The sequence below is a fragment of the Carassius carassius genome, chromosome 14, assembly GCF_963082965.1.
Source record: "Carassius carassius chromosome 14, fCarCar2.1, whole genome shotgun sequence".
NCBI lineage: Eukaryota > Metazoa > Chordata > Actinopteri > Cypriniformes > Cyprinidae > Carassius > Carassius carassius.
Window position 1 is genome coordinate 29,937,416 of NC_081768.1, and position 15,854 is coordinate 29,953,269.

The 15,854-nt window shown below is 41.4% G+C and overlaps 1 protein-coding gene across 1 annotated transcript in view; it reads right to left on the reverse strand.

Annotated features, from left to right (window-relative positions):
- Positions 1-270: 270 nt before the first annotated feature.
- Positions 271-15,854, reverse strand: part of LOC132156634 (interferon gamma receptor 1-like) — a 49,476-nt gene continuing 33,892 nt past the window's right edge. Inside the window, exons 2-7 of the mRNA XM_059565574.1 lie at positions 3,912-4,029; positions 3,620-3,801; positions 2,349-2,482; positions 2,073-2,244; positions 1,419-1,540; positions 271-1,248 (exon numbers count right to left, since the gene is read on the reverse strand). Of these exons, the coding sequence (XP_059421557.1) occupies positions 961-1,248; positions 1,419-1,540; positions 2,073-2,244; positions 2,349-2,482; positions 3,620-3,801; positions 3,912-4,029 (1,016 nt within the window). The 3' untranslated portion in view covers positions 271-960. The remainder of the gene's footprint in view (positions 1,249-1,418; positions 1,541-2,072; positions 2,245-2,348; positions 2,483-3,619; positions 3,802-3,911; positions 4,030-15,854) is intronic.

Here is a 15,854-nt window from a genome sequence, read left to right on the forward strand (position 1 = left end):
TTTTCATCTTGTTTATATTATTATGCATTATTATACATAATCGCAATTACTAATCTTTTAAAATAAATTAAAATTCAACAATTGTAACATCTGTCCAAGAGCTACAGATTAAAAACAAAAGTCATCCTACATGCGTATTTTACAGTGGTAGGGCAATCTGATGAGGGATGTGTAGTGCGTGCGCCTCTGAGATATTTTTTTTTCTTAGTTTATATAAAAATACACTGACATTTTACTTTACAAATCCTCGGTTTGTACTTCTAATTTTGTTTTGTTTTCTCTTTGCATTCGTCACTAATCACTTAATGCCATGCATATGCCGGAACTGCTTCAGTGTATGACAGTCAGCAGAAGTAAGAGAAAAGTGTTTATTACATTTGAAATATGGATTTTTTATTTCTTACAAAAACTCATGGATTCGCTACAGGGAGCCTTTATTCATCCCCCGGAGCCGTCTGCAGCACGTTTTATTACGAATGCGCAGGCTTTATTTGATGGACTGTTCGACTGTAACACCCACTGACTCCAATGACAAAGGCTGGAATAGCCAGAACAATTGTTTAAATACCTCAGACTGGATTTGTCTGAAAGAAGAAAGTCATATACACCTAGGATGCTTCTGGGATAAGTAAAACATAGTCTAATTTTCATTTTCATATTTTTACTTTTACCTTTTACTTTTGCTGTTTTTACTTGTTTGTTTCACTAGCAAAAATATTTTATTCACACATTCATTCAGTTTAATGCAGGTTAGTGGGAAACACATCATGCCACTGTGAGAACCAGACGTCACTGCCTGCATTGTACACAGCTTTGTTTCTGTGCACACAACACAAGGCTACTGATCAGTGTGTGAAATTGGTAATGGTCCAAAAAAATTATGACAATGACTTGGTGTGAACAAGCCATCTTTCCACAAGAAATGGAAAAACCTTCCAGTGTTCTTACACACGTTTAGACCTAAATCACTGGAGGTTGAGGGTCGTATCCCTCAGTATTGTCCCCTGGACTCATCTCCTGTGGGAATTTAGGACTGTCATAGTCAGACGACCTGCAAATGCCTTTAGAATTGCTACCCTCCATGTCCTCTTCAGAAACCACAGGGGGATCCGCTCCGGTGTCATCAAGTGTTGAGACTGATTGGTCTTCCTCAGTCAGGTAATGTCCCTGTGATGTCACTGGACAAATGTCTGTCGGCTCAGGTTGGGAAAGAAGCATTGTATGAGACTGCCTGGAGATAATGCACCACTGCATATGGAAAGGAGCAAACAGTTAGTCTTGGTACTGCCAGGAGTCCACAGCAGATCACCAGACACATCACAAATACAAAACACTGCAAACAGTTCCTAAAGAAACAGCTCTAGAATCATGAAGAAGAAGAAAAAACAAAGTGAAAGGACTGACTGAAAGACACATACCAAACCTTGAGGCATTTTGGGGATTTTGGACCATTTCCTCCAAAGCAGCCACACAAAGCCCATGATAACGAAGAGTATAATGGTTCCTACGCCTATCAAAGCTGCGATTATTCCCGTTTTGTCTACAGAAAAGTCAAGAACAATTCAATGAAGTGTCTGCTCTAGTTCTCACAAAGAATAATGACTTTATTTAAGGTAAAGATAAAGTTCAGAAATATATTTATGAATTTAAAATATTTTAGCAACATTTCTCTTGCTTTAGCCATACACTGCCTTGGATTGGCTTGCTGCAATAAGTTTGTTACAATGTATTATGGGATTAAATTCTCTTCTGCATGCAGAAGATGCTATAATTTGGCAAAACAATCTATTTTTTGAAATCAGGACACTTTCAATCATATTTCAGTAGTATACATTACATAAAAATTAATTAATTAAAACAATAAACAGACTGCAGTTCTGTCTGGTTCAGCTAGTGGCACAGCAATGCCACTCTCTTAGGGGCTCATGGTATTAAATGGTTTAAGCCACAGCTTTTTCACCCCGTTCTCATGTAGTGGACTATATGACATTAAGGCAGTGATTTCAAACACAGGGAAACATGTGTGAACAACTCTCACATCATCTCACATGAGAAACTGATAATGGTTTTACCGTTCTCAGGCGGCTGCTGAGGGACACAAATGTTTCTGTAGGTATATGAAGGAATACCAGCAATCACCCCTTCAAGCTTCAGCTCCACACACTGTCCAGCAACGCTTTGGTTAAAGTGGACTTCTGCAATGCACAGTTCATCCTCCTCAAAACATGAGTATTCTACCATTTGCTGAAGAAGGAGAAAAGAACAGAGTGATTGTAACAATTCAACATCCCAACATGACTAACATTTGAATAAGGACATGGAGGAGTCTGTGTGACTGCTTTTCCAACCTCATCATGTGTGATTGTGTACATAAATTCTTCTTTCATAATCTCTTGCTTATAAAGCATGAAAGGGTGCTGAAAGGACACTTCGATCACATCTTTGTGGACAGATGTATTCACAGCTGGAAAGTCCAAAGAGCCTGCAGGCAAAAGACAATATTGCATTAAGTCAGAATAAAAAGAAAAAACTGAAATAGAAAAGTCATCTGGTAATAGACTAAAGCAAATTCATTACAACACTTAAATATCCAAATAGATTGGCATTTCCTGAAGAAAGAGCAGAAGAGCGTGAAGGCAGCAGAAAGAGAGTCAAAGATTTAGTAACATTCATTTTCTTTTAGGCTTTGGTTCTGGCTAATTGATATGCTGTTGTATAAGCCCTGGGTATACTTGGTTTTTGTATGTTTATGCTAGCGTGTAACTTAGGGTGTATTCACGCCAGGAAAGTCTGCTAGTTCACTTGATTTGATCCGGACCAAATACAATGTTGTTGTTTTTTTTTTCTGGTGTGTCAATCAAATCAAACAAGATAGGTGTAAATACACCCATAGCCTTTCAAAGTATTCTCCATTTGATAGCATGCATGAACACAGGCAGTCAATGTGCTCTAGAATGCTTCATCTTTGTCTAGCGTCTGCTCTATTTTTCTCCAGAAGTTCTGCGCAATAAAAATATTAGTATTCCTGCGAACTACAGCTGCCACCATCTCATAACCCCCTCAAGCATCCATTGTTGTTGCAGTCTCTATTTTGTTGTTGTTGTTTCATCATTGTCCAGTGTCTGCGCTATGTTGTTCACCAGAGGCTGTGATCAATAAAAATCTCTTTGTACTCTTTTAAACTAAAGTGGCTGCTATCTTATAACATCCTCACACAAGCACTTGTCAATGTGGGCATGTGCAGTTGTTGCAGTCTCTGCTTTTTTGTTGTTTTTCTGACTCTTCAGTTTCATTTTCTACTGTGAAATGCACTTGTTTGGCCTCCACATATAAAGTAAGCACAATTACAGAGATCTGGTGACTAAATTTGCATCAAACACACTGTACGCAGTCCCTTGTGTATGTGTAAAAACTGAAGTATACTTTGGCCAAAGGGCAATTAAATGTTTGGATTAAGAATAAATGATTTGGCCTGAATAAACCGCAAATGTTTTATAGGAAGCAAGCCCTGAAATGTCTGAGAAATATCAATAGTTTCATCATCAACAGTGCCTTGCAAATACTGTAATAAACACTAATACTGTATCCATATGATTGGAGTTATACTCAGAAAACTTACATTTATATTTATGTTTCTTCTCATCAAAATAGTCTTTGCTGTAAGTGAATCTGATGGAGACGTTTTCTGATTTCTCTTGCCCATCATGTGCTGTCAGGAACACCAAGTAATCATCTTCCACATCTGTGCTGTAACTGCTGATATCAAGGTACGTCTGAGAGGTGTCCACTGTTTGGGAAGCACTGGAGAAAAATGGGACAGAGAGATTAAGGAATGTGATTGTGATTAAGTAATGTCATTTTTTCTAAAAAAATTACTTTTTTTCTTGATCAGCTGTATAACACACACATACCTTTCATAAGGATTGACCATTACCCTGAATTTTGTCTGTTCAGTCGGGTTACTGTAGTTCCAGTAGAGGACATTCACAAAGTTGTGACAAACAACACTGACGTTTTTTGGAGAACGAACTGAAGAAAAAAAAAGTTACATTTACAACCAGTTTATTACTCTATTATATAAGCTCAAAGCTCATGAGCACAGCAAATCCTTGAAGTATTGCTCAACAGCTACAGGTGCATCTCAATAAACTAGAATGTCATGGAAAAGTTCATTTATTTCAGTAATTCAACTCGAATTGTGAAACTTGTGTATTAAATCAATTCAATGCACACAGAATGAAGTAGTTTAAGTCTTAGGTTCTTTTAATTGTGATGAGTTTGGCTCACATTCAACAAAAACCCACCAATTCACTATCAAAAAAAAAAATGAATACTTCATAAGAACAATAAAAAAAAAAATTGTGAATCGTTGGCCTTCTGGAAAGTATGTTCATTTACTGTGCATGTACTAAATACTTGGTAGGGGCTCCTTTTGCTTTGATTACTGCCTCAATTCAGCATGGCATGGAGGTGATCAGATTGTGGCACTGTTGAGGTGGTATGGAAGGTCTCTTTGACAGTGGCCTTTATCTGCATTGTTATCTGCATTGTTGTCTCTTGTTTCTCATTTTCCTCTTGGCAATACCTCATAGATTCTCTCTGGGGTTCAGGTCTGGTTAGTTTGCTGGCCAGTCAAGCACACCAACACATGATTATTTATCCAACTTTTGGCAGTGTGGGAAGGTGCCGAATCCTGCTGGAAAATAAAATCAGCATCTTCAAAAAGCTGGTCAGCAGAAGGTAGCATGAAGTGCTCCAAAATTTCTTGGTAAACGGGTGCAGTGACTTTGGTTTAAAAAAAAACACAATGGACAAACACCAGCAGATGACACTGCATCCCAAATCATCACAGACTGTGGAAACTTAACACTGGACTTCAAGCAACTTGGTCTAAGAGCTTCTCCACCCTTCCTCCAGACTCTTGGACCTTGCTCTTATCTGAAAATAGGACTTTGGATCAATGGGCAACAGTCCAGTTCTTATTTTCCTTTAGCCCAGGTAAGACGCCTCAGGAGTGGCTTAACAAGAGGAATACGACAACTGTAGCCAAATTCCTTGACACGTCTGTGTGTGGTGGCTCTTGATTCTTGATGCCTTGACCCCAGCCTCAGTCCATTCCTTGTGAAGTTCACTCAAATTCTTCGATTTTGCTTGACAATCCTCATAAGGCTGCGGTTCTCTCGGTTGGTTGTGCATTTTTTTCAGCAGTCTTTCCCATGCTTGTGTAGCCTAGTGAACCAAACTGAGAGACCATTTTTAAGTGTCAGGAAACCTTTCCAGGTGTTTTAAACTGATTAGCTGATTGGCATTTCACCATATTCTAATTTGTTGAGATGGTGAATTGGTGGGTTTTTGTTAAATGTGAACCAAAATCATCCCAATTAAATCTACTACATAAAAACTACTTCATTTTAATGAAAAATAACAAATGAGAAAATATATAATAATCTATTTAAAAAATACCAATATAAGGTTAGTGAATAATTCAGCAGCAAAATATACTCTAGATTATAAAAAATCTTGAGTGCAATAATTGTATAAAATGTAGTGAAATATTTTATTTACAAATAAAAGTGAATAAGACTAAAATCTGGTAAAACACATCGCTCTTTTTATTGTTGTAAAATACATTCATGAAAAAACAAGTATATACATCTACAACCCGAATTCCGGAAAAGTTGGGACGTTTTTTAAATTTGAATAAAATGAAAACTAAAAGACTTTCAAATCACACGAGCCAATATTTTATTCACAATAGAACATAGATAACATAGCAAATGTTTAAACTGAGAAAGTTTACAATTTTATGCACAAAATGAGCTCATTTCAATTTTGATTTCTGCTACAGGTCTCAAAATAGTTGGGACGGGGCATGTTTACCATGGTGTAGCATCTCCTTTTCTTTTCAAAACAGTTTGAAGACGTCTGGGCATTGAGGCTATGAGTTGCTGGAGTTTTGCTGTTGGAATTTGGTCCCATTCTTGCCTTATATAGATTTCCAGCTGCTGAAGAGTTTGTGGTCGTCTTTGACGTATTTTTCGTTTAATGATGCGCCAAATGTTCTCTATAGGTGAAAGATCTGGACTGCAGGCAGGCCAGGTTAGCACCCGGACTCTTCTACGATGAAGCCATGCTGTTGTTATAGCTGCAGTATGTGGTTTTGCATTGTCCTGCTGAAATAAACAAGGCCTTCCCTGAAATAGACGTTGTTTGGAGGGAAGCATATGTTGCTCTAAAACCTGGGTGGGTGGGGGGAGTGCATGTACAGTTCTCTCTCCACCTTCAATACCACGACTTAGGTGCCCTTGAGCAAGGCATCGAACCCCTAACTGCTCCCCGGGCGCCGCAGCATAAATGGCTGCCCACTGCTCCGGGTGTGTGCTCACAGTGTGTGTGTGTGTGTTCACTGCTCTGTGTGTGTGCATTTCGGATGGGTTAAATGCAGAGCACAAATTCTGAGTATGGGTCACCATTCTTGGCTGAACGTCACTTCACTTTTTTATATACCTTTCAGCATTCACAGAGCCTTCCAAAACATGCAAGCTGCCCATACCGTATGCACTTATGCACCCCCATACCATCAGAGATGCTGGCTTTTGAACTGAACGCTGATAACATGCTGGAAGGTCTCCCTCCTCTTTAGCCCGGAGGACACGGCGTCCGTGATTTCCAACAAGGATGTCAAATTTGGACTCGTCTGACCATAAAACACTATTCCACTTTGAAATAGTCCATTTTAAATGAGCCTTGGCCCACAGGACACGACGGCGCTTCTGGACCATGTTCACATATGGCTTCCTTTTTGCATGATAGAGCTTTAGTTGGCATCTGCTGATGGCACGGCGGATTGTGTTTACCGACAGTGGTTTCTGAAAGTATTCCTGGGCCCATTTAGTAATGTCATTGACACAATCATGCCGATGAGTGATGCAGTGTCGTCTGAGAGCCCGAAGACCACGGGCATCCAATAAAGGTCTCCGGCCTTGTCCCTTACGCACAGAGATTTCTCCAGTTTCTCTGAATCTTTTGATGATGTTATGCACTGTAGATGATGAGATTTGCAAAGCCTTTGCAATTTGACGTTGAGGAACATTGTTTTTGAAGTTTTCCACAATTTTTTTACGCAGTCTTTCACAGATTGGAGAGCCTCTGCCCATCTTTACTTCTGAGAGACTCTGCTTCTCTAAGACAAAGCTTTTATAGCTAATCATGTTACAGACCTGATATCAATTAACTTAATTAATCACTAGATGTTCTCCCAGCTGAATCTTTTCAAAACTGCTTGCTTTTTTAGCCATTTGTTGCCCCCGTGCCAACTTTTTTGAGACCTGTAGCAGGCATTAAATTTTAAATGAGCTAATTAAGTGGATAAAAGTGTAAAATTTCTCAGTTTAAACATTTGCTACGTTATCTATGTTCTATTGAGAATAAAATATTGGCTCATGTGATTTGAAATTCCTTTAGTTTTCATTTTATTAAAATTTAAAAAACGTTCCAACTTTTCCGGAATTCGGGTTGTATATAGAAATGTAACAGATGTTTATTTTAAATGTATAGCACAGTAATTAAGGCAGCAATGTATGATAGATAAGACAGAACAATAATCTTTGATTGTGCATAAAAGTATTAAAAATGTATGGAAGTGAAATGTATGAAAATTTATGCAAACTGTTTCAAACGATTCAGCCCTATTTGGTGTACTAGTTCAACCGGTAAACTAAGAAGAACTGGTGTAATTCGAACGATTCATTCACGAACCGGACATCCCTATTACCATGAGAAGAGATATTGATACATAGTGAATTAAATGTGTGCGTTAGTTTAATGAGCCTTTTCTTTGAACAGTTTTAGACCTCAGTTACTGTGCGCTCTTGAAGAGAGTTTCATAGTTTCGACTGTAGTAAATGAACGCGACCCGCAGATTGATTTCTGAATGGAGGATGACAGACAGCCACAGTGGAAAGAGTTTATGTGAACTTGAAATGAATGACTTCAATATTAATCTGTACCTCTAATTGAACTATGGAACAGCTTCAGAACACTTGAAATATGTTCTTGAAAATGTTTTGGTGCTTTATAATGTTTTTGTGCCTTTCGTGGGGCTCAACAATAACACAGAATAGTACACTCACAATATCGGATTTGTCTCGTCTGACCAATACCCAATCCACAGAAAATGCCAGTATTGGAGCCATTACCGATCCCGACTCGAGTATCGGATTGATGTATCCCTAATTGGCACTAATGCAGTTTGTCCCATTATCTGACATGATGTGTACTACTCGTTCAAGTGGCAAATCGGCCATTTTTTGCTCACCTGTTTTTCCTCTGTAACATACAAAACATTTGGAAATTACTTTTCTTGCAGTGGCATTGGCATTTGTAATCCAATATGTTTGTCTCAATTTGAACAACATATGCCACAATAACCCAATTGTTCATAAATGTGACGAAGAAGAAGACTTAAATGATGATGATTCTTGGACAAATTAATGGAATGTTTGGATTCTGTAGGCATAGCTGCATTCCTGAGTTTTCGTCCTACTCTTATGAGTTTGTCATCCAATACAGGGTCACATCTGTATATACTGCTCTCCTTCTTGACTCCATGGGATCTGTGCTTTAATTGTTCAATCTCGTCTTGAAACTCTTGTTGCTGACTGAAACAAACAATGGTCATTTCGGCCTCAAAGACGTCTTCCAATGATAAAGAATGAGTTGCTTTGAACAACTTAATTTGTGCATCAATGGTTATTTTAGTAGCATTGCAGTTTCTTTCCAGTAACAGTAATTCTTTCCTTTTGAGACATATCTTATTCAATAGCTTCTTTACCTTGAGTATCCTAACGACTGCCACTTTCATTTTTGTCCAATCTGAAAAATGTGTGATAAAACAGTTACTGGCATTCTATGTACCCTGCAGGATCACAGTATTCACCCTAAAATCTTTCTTGATTTCTGGATCACCATTATGCATGTTCACAATTTCCTCTTTCACGGCTGACTGACAATCTTCTTCTCTCCAAAGAAAGCTGGGACCTGCAATCCATCTTTCACTGTTCATAAAGGCCTTGATATGCATTCCACGTGTAGCATCATCTGCAGGATTTTCCTTGGTGGCAACATATATCCACCGTTGAAGCAGTGTCCTATCACTTATGTAAGAGACCCTATTTGCAACAAAGGTTTGGAAGCGCTTGTCTTCCTTTTTGGTGTTCTTAAGCACAGTTTTACTGTTAGTCCAAAAACACTGAATTCTGCAATTGAAATCTTAGTTCCCTTCTCAACAACTGATCCAATTTAACAGAGAGAACAGCTACTGTTAATTCCAAATGAGGAGTGGTTAGAGGTTTAAAGTGAGTCACTCTGGCTTCATCAAGCAGAAATGTTTCATGCACCTTTTCATCACTGTTTCTCATCCTAAGATAAGTAAACATGTCATATGCATCTGATAAATTATGTAAACAGGCATGCATGATTTGTCCAAAATCCGTGGGTTTTAAGCATTAGGTTTTAAGAGTCCATTGTCTTTGAAGTGTGTGGTATATCTTTATCCCAACTAAGATTCTGTCTACACATCTCCTGTAGCAAATTAGCTGGCAGCATAAGAGGAGCAGGTAATCCCATAGGATCATAAACTGAAATAACTGTAGACAAAATACCCCTCCATATACACTGATGGGGTTACAACTACAGTTTAAACTGAAATGTATAAGCTTCTGCACACCACTGAAGCCCCAAAGTTCTTTCTACAGGCAACTTGTCTCTGTCTATATCCAAATACTGGATGTCTTTTGTACTCTTCTGGAACTGATTGCAGTACTTTGCGACTATTACTGATCCATCTGGTCAAACACAATCCACCCTTTTGACAAACAGCAATAAGATCCTGTCCATGACAACAGCAGCCTATTCTTGCACTTTTTTAGCATATTCGTAACATCAGAAAGGAAATCAGTATATTTCTCATGCAACGGTTCATTTCCTTTCAAGCCTTTTTCTCGGACCATTGCACCTCTGTTTGGCAACACATACAGGTGCTGGTCATATAATTAGAATATCATCAAAAAGTTTCACTTATTACATTCAAAAAGTGAAATATGTATATTATATTCATTCATTACACACAGACTGATATATTTCAAATGTTTATTTCTTTTAATTCTGATGATTATAACTGACAACTAAGGAAAATCCCAAATTCAGTATCTCAGAAAATTTGAATATAACTTAAGACCAATACAAAGAAAGGATTTGTAGAAATCTTGGCCAACTGAAAAGTATGAACGTGAAAATTATGAGCATGTACAGCACTCAATACTTAGTTGGGGCTCCTTTTGCCTGAATTACTGCAGCAATGCGGCGTGGCATGGAGTCGATCAGTCTGTGGCACTGCTCAGGTGTTATGAGAGCCCAGGTTGCTCTGATAGTGGCCTTCAGCTCTTCTGCATTCTTGGGTCTGGCATATCACATCTTCCTCTTCACAATACCCCATATATTTTCTATGGGGTTAAGGTCAGCGAGTTTGCTGGCCAATTATGAACAGGGATACCATGTTCCTTAAACCAGGTACTAGCAGCTTTGGCACTGTGTGCAGGTGCCAAGTCCTGTTGGAAAATGAAATCTGCATCTCCATAAAGTTGGTCAGCAGCAGGAAGCATGAAGTGCTCTAAAACTTCCTGGTATACGGCTGTGTTGACCTTGGACCTCAGAAAACACAGTGGACCAACACCAGACTCTGGGACCCTGATTTCAAAAGGAAATGCAAAATTTACTTTCATCAGAGAACTTAACTTTGAACCACTCAGCAGCAGCCCAGTCCTTTTTGAAGCGAGACAATTCTGACGCAGTCTGTTGTTCAAGAGTGGCTTGACACAAGGAATGCAACAGCTGAAACCAATGTCTTGCAAACTTCTGTCTGTAGTGGTTTTTGAAGCTCTGACTCAAGCTGCAGTCCACTCTTTGTGAATCTCCCCCACATTTTTAAATGGGTTTTGTTTCAAAGTCCTCTCCAGGCTGCGATTATCCCTATTGCTTGTACACTTTTTTTCTACCACATCTTTTCCTTCCCTTCTCCTCTCTATTAATGTGCTTGGACACAGAGCTCTGAATAGCCAGCCTTTTTTGCAATGACCTTTTGTGTTTTGCCCTCCTTGTGCAAGGTGTCAATGGTCATCTTTTGGACAACTGTCAAGTCAGCAGTCTTCCCCATGATTGTGTAGCCTACAGAACTAGACTGAAAGATCCTTTAAAGGCCTTTGCAGGTGTTTTGAGTTAATTAGCTGATTAGAGTGTGGCACCAGGTGTCTTCAATATTAACACTTTTCCACAATATTAAAATTTTCTGAAATACTGAATTTGGGATTTTCCTTAGTTGTCAGTTATAATCATCAAAATTAAAAGAAATAACCATTTGAAATATATCAGTCCGTGTGTAATGAATGAATATAATATACAAGTTTCACTTTTTGAATGGGATGTCACCCCTTGACATCTCTTCTTTCTTGACAATGTTCTCACTGACGTCTTGATTATACTGACTTTGGAGCAATTCTTCAAGCCTCCTAATAGAAATCCAGTTGACGGTAACAGAGGGAGTACCGATTTCAGCCTTGCAGTTACTGCTCGTTTCTGAAAGTCATTGGCTTCAATGTGTGGAATTTTTACTCTGTCCAAATATGGCCATTTGGAAATTTCCTCCTGCATTACTATATTTTCCAAATTGACTGGCATTTTCTTCTGTGTATACACTTCAAGAAGGGAGAAGAATGTATTACTGACACCGCTTACCTCTAAACCAGAAATGACATTACAGGACACAGACTGTTCTTGTCCCATAGTACGGAGAAAAATGTTAATCCTTTTTCCTCTAATGTTAAGCTCATTAATCAGCTGCTCTGAACAAAATGAGGTTGGACTACCTGGGTCCAAAAAGGCATAAGTCTGAATCACTCTCTGACTCTTCAATGATTTTACTTGTACTGGGACGATTGAAAGCAAGCACTTTTTAGAAACTGTTCTGCTCCTCTTTTCAGTGTCCTTTACCTGTGGATTCACAACTTGCAACTTGCGCTATATATGCAAAACTGTAGGATGCATTTGCTTGCAGACTTCACAGACAAGGCGATTATCACATTCTTTGTGTCACAGTGTCTAGTCTGTGTATCCCTGGGTGTCCACTAGAGGTCTCACTTCCCCTTATCGTCACCCCACTTTAGTACTGCATTACACTCAAGCCCTTATCTGGACTAATCACTTCATTGCACAGAGCTGTTTCCACTCACATTGTTTGCACCTGTCCATATATACCCTGTTTGTTTCTGTCATTGTCATGGAGCCCTTTTTTTATGTCACCCTGCTTTTTCATGTTCCCTGGTGTTTGTCGTGTTTCATGTTTTTGGACTGCTGTTCTGGATGTTGACCTTTTGCTTGACTGGATTATGATTTTTGGATTCCCCTGTTTGTGTGTGCGAATCGTGACAGAAGGACTACATCAAACCTAGATTCAGCAGTGTGGGAATTCGAATCCGTTCCCCCAGCAACCATGAACGAGCGGAGGAGGAGACTCCAGAGCTTGACCACCCTTCGTCAAGGGGGGTGTGAGGTGGGTGGTCTGGCTCAGGTGTTTTGGGCCATGGCGGTAGGGCTGGAATATAACGATGAGGCATTAAAGGACTTATTTAATCACTGCCTGGACGACCCTTTGCTTCAGTGGGGGATGAAGGGGCTGGAGGTCCTGGCCTTTTGGGGTTTCACCAAGTACCTACACCATCATAGTTTATGGAATACACCAGCCACACCTGTGTCTCCAGACAAGATGTCCGAATCTACGACTGTGTCTCCTAACAAGATGGCCGCCAGCCCAGCGCCACTGCACAAGATGGCCTCCACTGCACAAGATGGCCGCCAGCCCAGCGCCACGGTAAAAGATGGCCGCCAGCCCAGCGCCACTGCACAACATGGCCGCCAGCCCAGCACCACTGCACAACATGGCCGCCAGCCAAGTGCCACTGCACAACATGGCCGCCAGCCCAGGACCATTGCACAAGATGGCAGTCACAGTTGACTTTCCAGAGTCGAGTCAGGTCCACGTTGACTCTCCAGAGTCGAGTCACATTCCCGTTGACTCCAGAGCTGAGTCAGGTCCCCGTGGACGCTCCAGAGTCGAGTCAGGTCACCACTGATCAGGTCCCCACTGATCAGGTCCTCATTGATTTTCAAGTCGAGTCAGGTCCTTGCTGATCAGGTCCCTGTTGACTTTCCAGAGTCGAGACAGGTCCCCGCTCATCAGATCCCCGTTGACTTTCCAGGGTCGAGTCAGGTCCCCGTGGTCACTCCAGAGTCGAGTCAGATCCCCGTGGACCCTCAAGAGTCGAGTCAGGTCTCCGTGGATGCTCCATAGTCAAGTCAGGTCCCCATTGATCAGGTCCCCATTGTATTCCCAGTGTCGATTCAGGTCCCCATTGATCAGGTCACTGTTGATTTCCCAGAGTCGAGTCAGGTCCCCATTGATCAGGTCCTCGTTGATTTCCCAGAGTCGAGTCAGATCACCATTGATCAGGTCCCGGTTGATTTCCCAGAGTCAAGTCAGGTCCCCGTTGATTTCCCAGAGTCTAGGCAGATCAGCATTGATCAGGTCCCTGTTGATTTCCCAGAGTTTAGTCAGATCGCCATTGACCGTCCAGAGTCAAGTCTTCATTGACCATCCAGAGTCAGGTCAAGTCACCATTAACACCCATGAGCCTAGTAAAACCACAGTTAAACCTCATGAGTCAAGTCACCGTTGATCTCCGTGAACAAGGTCAAGTCACCGTTGATCTCCGTGAACTGGGTCAAGTCACCGTTGATCTCCGTGAACTGGGTCAAGTCACGGTTGTTCTTTATGAGCCCAGTCAAATCAATACCGTTCTTCCAGAGCCTGGTCACATCTCAGCTGAACTTCCAGAGCCTCATCACATCCTGTCTGTTGTACCCAGCAAAGCTCTCTCGGCCTGTTTTATTGCTGTCAAGGAGACTGTTACAGCTGTGGAACCTCCAGAGGTGGCGGCAACTGCTGCAGAACCTTCGGAGGCCATCTACCCTCTCATCACGGCTATGGAAGCCACCTATGAACTCACCGCCTGCCCTGTCATGGCCATGGAGACCATCTACCATCTCATCATGGTCACGGAGGCCACCCTTAACCTGTTCATGTTCTCTGTTTCAGTCTTCCCTTACCAGACTTGCTCTCCTGTGCCATCGACGCCACTGTGGTGGTCCTCTGCTTCACCCTGGTGGGTTTCTGTCTCATCTGCTCGGTTGTGGTGGTCCTCTGCACCGCCCCGGTGGGCTTCTGTCTCATCTGCTCGGCTGTGGTGGTCCTCTGCTCCGCCCTGGTGGGCTTCTGTCTCGTCTGTGGTGGTCCTCTGCTATGCCCTGGTGGGTTTCTGTCTCTTCTGCTCAGCTGTGGTGGTCCTCTGCTCTGCCCTGGTGGGCCTCTGCCTCGTCCGCACGGCTGTGGTGGTCCTCTGTCTCATCCGTACGGCTATGGTGGTCCTCTACTCTGCCCTGGTGGGCATCTGTCCCGTCTGTTCGGCTGTGGTGGGCTCCAGTTCTGCCTGTGCCGCCCCGGTGGGCTCCAGTTCCACCTGCTCCACCCTGGATTCCTGCTCTGTCAGCACTGCCCTGGGCCCCTGAACTCTCCGATCCGCCCTGCTCTCTTTAGTTTTAGTTTTTTTTCACTTCCTGTCTCTTTTCCCCTCTACGGACCTGGCCCTCCTTCCCTCCCCCTGATCCTCCACCATTCCACCTCCCTCTTGGTCTCTTTGGTTTGTTTTTGTGTTTTCTGAGGAGCATCTGAAAGCTGCTCATTAGAGGGGGGGGGGGGTAATGTCACAGTGTCTGGTCTGTGTATCCCTGGGTGTCCACTAGAGGTCTCACTTCCCCTTATCGTCACCCCACTTCAGTACTGCATTTCACTAAAGCCCTTATCTGGACTAATCACTTCATTGCACACAGCTGTGTTTTTTTTTTGCACAAGCTTTTGCCTGACTGGATTATGATTTTTGGATTCCCCTAAATAATCTGCATTTGAATCTACCTGTTTGTTTGTGCGAATTATGACACTTTGCTTGCATGTCCTGACTTCAAACAACTGAAAAAAAATCCTTTTCCTTTCAAAAAGTCAATCTTTTCTTGATGTGACTTCTTTAAAACATAATACCTTTTTAATACATGACTGCCTTGACAACAAGCAAGTCTTGTTTTCATTGGTCTTCCTCACTGAACAAATCCCTTGTTGCAAGTTTTTAACCGGAACTGAGGCAAGAACATTTGTAGCAAAACTGTTTCCCTTGAATATCTTACCAGGTTTGCTTGCACTTTGTTGTCTGCCTTGAATGCATCCAAACACAGGATCATATACCATCTTTGCATGTCGTTCAAGGAAATCCAAAAGATGTAAGAAATTAGCTATTTCTTGGATCAAATCCATTATCTCACAGGCTGTTTCTCTCCAACGTTCTCTCAGCTTGAAAGGTAACTTCATTACAACAGTTCTCATATTACTTGGCATATTGAGCATATAAAAGATATTCTCAATAAAATAACAACATGAGCGCAGAAACAAGGAATTTGCATATAACCCTGGTGCGTCCTCTATCTTTATCAAGGGCCAGCCTAAAGCTTTATCCATATACACAGCAAATACTTCAAACTCAGCCTCCCTGGGAAAGTCTATGCCAGGGTACTGGAGAGGAGAATCCGGCCGATAGTAGAACCTCGGATTCAGGAAGAACAGTGTGGTTTTCGTCCAGGCCGTGGAACACTGGACCAGCTTTATACCCTCTACAGGGTGCTGGAGGGTTCATGGGAGT